The sequence below is a fragment of the Octopus bimaculoides genome, chromosome 14 (assembly GCF_001194135.2).
Source record: "Octopus bimaculoides isolate UCB-OBI-ISO-001 chromosome 14, ASM119413v2, whole genome shotgun sequence".
Lineage (NCBI taxonomy): Eukaryota > Metazoa > Mollusca > Cephalopoda > Octopoda > Octopodidae > Octopus > Octopus bimaculoides.
In genome coordinates, this window is record NC_068994.1 from 54,139,928 (window position 1) to 54,143,822 (window position 3,895).

Consider the following 3,895-nt stretch of genomic DNA (forward strand, 5'->3'; position numbering starts at 1 on the left):
TAAAAGACACCATTTCGAGCGTGGCCGTTTTCGTGCGGGTGACACGTAAAAGCACCCACTACACTCTCTGAGTGGTTGGCGTTAGGAAGGGCATCCAGCTGTAGAAACTCTGCCAAATTAGATTGGAGCCTGGTGTTGCCATCCGGTTTCACCAGTCCTCAGTCAAATCGTCCAACCCATGCTAGCATGGAAAGCGGACGTTAAACGATGATGATGATGATGATGATCTGTATTATATATATCAAAATAATTATCCATAATTAAAAAATTCCTATGTATAGAGTGGGTTGTTCCTATTACAATTTAGATGTTTAATTGCACACGTATTTTAATTTGCTTCATAGTTATTGTGACATTAACATTGCAATATCAAAAGAAAACAGTAGAGTATATATTGCAACATTAAATTTATACGTACACACACACATATATATGTGTACACACACACACACATACACATCATCATCATCAGCATTGTTCTAATGTCCACTTTTCCATGCTTGCATGGGTCAGATGGAATTTGATGAGACAAATTTTCTATGGTTGGACGCTCTACCTGATACTCTCTCTCTCTCTCTCTCTCTCTCTCTCACCTGTTTCCAATGCAAGATAACATTTCTCTATGGCTGAACATATTTTGCTTTTCATGGAAGATTGGAAATGAAAGACACCATTTGTACGGCTGTGATGCTTATTTACAACCACTGCACACAAAGAAGGAAAAGAAACACAATCACACAAACATATATACACAGACACACATACAAATACATACACACTGTTATAATGTGGATCCTTGTCCACTTGCATGTTGTCGTCAGCACTGTAATATTCTATTATGATGTATTGGTATTCCTTGTCTTATTATCTTTCACTCATCTATTCTGCTATCACTGATAGCTCCGCAAGACAACAGCTTTGAAACGTCTACCTTGACGGTGACTTGAACTCGTATATATCACATAACGGACACTGACTCCAACTGAGAACTTCTACAATGACTCTACTACTACTACTGACCTTCCTACGACGATTGACTGTCTGACTTTATAATGGCTGGGTCATACCACTTTGTCACATGGGAAGGAGTGTACCATTTTCACTACAACACATACATACATGCATACATTTAATGAGACACCTTTATTACGTCACATGACGAGATGCTTCTGCAGTAAGGGATGAACCACAACTAGTTGTATAGTTTCCCACCTGGGGGGGGGGGTAGATGTAGGATGCCATGCAGTAGGACTGAACTCAAAACCATGTGGTTTAGAAAACAAACTTCTAAACCACAGACAGACAGACAGGTAGGTAGGCAGATAGATAGACAGACAGACAGATAGACAGACAGATAGAAAGATAGATAGACAGACAGACAAACAGACAGGTAGATAGATAGAAAGATAGACAGATAGATAGACAGACAGACAGATAGATAGACAAACAGACAGACAGAATAAATATACAAATATATGCATATAAACATTACTAGGAATTGAAAACAGTTGATGTGTTGTACCTATGAATGCATGTAAACATAAACACTATCATGTATACAATACCTTAGATACAAATAACTGTATATATTATATACAGTTGCATTTAGATATGTACACATACACACACACATGTGCAATACAATAATGCATGTTCATTATTTCAATTTTATACGCTCAGATGAAGTAGAATACCTCTAAAAACTGATTTAATTAACAGATGGCCAACACATGTGATATCACACACAAACGTGCGCATGCGCACACATGCACATATGCAAGCATGCACACACTTTGCTTACTTTGTCATGACACTGATGCAAAGCAGAAATCATTTTGCCTTTATGACGCAATATTTAATGTGTTATGGAGCTGAACTCACAGCATGGGGGTTTAATAGCGTTACACATAATATATAGATCGAGCTTGAAAGCGAGATGAAATTGTGCCTAACATCAATACAGTAGCCATTTCCTGAAATACACACTGAATGCCATGCAATAAATTCCTGTTTTTACAAGAATTTTGGAGTTTGTTTACTTTTTATATTTAATAATTATAATTTATAATATGTGCTTTTTTTTTTCTTCAGTCGGAATTACCTACCTTGACTACATTGATGGGATGGTCTTCACTCTCTCACCTGTTAATTGTCCCCCAATACAGCAAACTTGTCACGCAAAAAGATGACATTATATTCTTTTACTTGATTCAGTCATTTGACTGTGGCCGTACTGGAGCACAGTTGTTAGTCGAACAAATCGACCCCAGGACTTACTCTTTGTAAGCCTAGTAATTATCCTATCGGTCTCTTTTGCTGAACAGCTAAGTGATGGGGAGGGGACAAACACACGCACCCACACACATATATATATATATATACACATATATATATATATGCAACAGGCTTCTTTCAGTTTCCATCTACCAAATCCACTCACAAGGCTTTGGTCGGCCCGAGGCTATAGTAGAAGACACTTGTGCCTATAATAGAAATCATAGTAGATTCCTGTGACAAGCATTGTAAGATGACTGGTCCCTATTTTACATCAGTATCTTTCTTCTCCTACAAGAGCTACCTTCCCCATGGATTTGTTGAAAATTAACAGGTGCTTCCTCTACCTTAGGGAACAATCTATTTAACCCATAGACAGGACCCCTGACAGGTATTACTGTTCCCAGATCAGAATGGTCCTGGGAGTAACGGTAATTAAGGGCTGACTCGGAATTCCTAAACTGGAGTCTCAACACCAGATATAGTTTAGTGTGATACCCAGGACATACATACATACATACATACATACTTACACACATATACACACACTCTCTCTCTCTCTAACTTTTGCTTTCTCTCTTGCATACAAATACAACCACACACAGACACACACACAAACATATAGATGTTCCCACTACCAGCTCATATTAAATCTATCTATCTATCTGTCTATCTATCTCTTTCTTTCTGTCTACCTGTCTGTCTATCTATCTATCTCTTTCTTTCTGTCTGTCTGTGTATCTCTCTGTCTATCTGTCTCTCTCTTTTATCTACCTACCTACCTACCTACCTACCTACCTACCTACCTATCTACCTATCTATCTATCGGTCATTCTCTCTCTCTCTCCCTCTTTCTATTTATCTGTCTACCTACCAATCTGTCTGTCTCTCTCTCTCCCTATATATAGTAACATGTTAACTTACAGGCTGGGGAATCGGAACTTTCCTGAAAGCCGGTTTGGTAAGGTTGAATGGTTTAACAACTGCAAAAATAAAAAAAATTAAAATTTCAAATAATAAAAGAAAGAAGAAAAAGAATAAGGAAACAAAAAAAAAAGCCTCAAACCCAGGCACAATGGAAGCAATCAAAAGAACATGAAGAATATCCTGAAAATCAATGACCACAAAGGTTTGGTAGAATGTAGGTCTGAGCAGAGACACTGAGGACTGTCTGTCCATTGATGGATGGCCACAGACAAACCACTTGTGTATGAGTGTGTGTGTGCATGTGTATCTATGGGTGAGTGTTGCGTGTGCATGTGTATTTGTGTGTGTATATGTATATGTGTATGTTTGTGTGTGTGTGTGTTAGCATGTCCATGTTGGTGTTTGTGTGTGTGTGAGTGTGTGTGCGAATGTGTACGTTGTGTTGTATGTGTATATGTTGCTGTGTTGGTGTGTGTGTGCATGTACTGGTGTGTGTGTGTATACCTGTATTTGTGTGTGTGTGTATGTGCATGTGCATATCTGTGTGTGATGTGTGTGTGTATACCTGTGTGTGGTGCATATGTTTGTGTGTGTGTGTGTGTGTGTGTGTGTATCTGTGTATGTGTGTGTGTGTGTGTGTGTGTGTGTGCATATGTTTGTTGGTGAATGTCACACATGCACAAGTGTGTGTGTG

The 3,895-nt window shown here is 38.5% G+C and overlaps 1 protein-coding gene across 1 annotated transcript in view; it reads right to left on the reverse strand.

The window, feature by feature from the left end:
• LOC106867705 (cilia- and flagella-associated protein 99) overlaps positions 1-3,895 on the reverse strand; it is a 49,367-nt gene that overhangs the window by 29,805 nt on the left and 15,667 nt on the right. Inside the window, exon 7 of the mRNA XM_052972608.1 lies at positions 3,199-3,381. Within this exon, the coding sequence (XP_052828568.1) occupies positions 3,199-3,381 (183 nt within the window). The remainder of the gene's footprint in view (positions 1-3,198; positions 3,382-3,895) is intronic.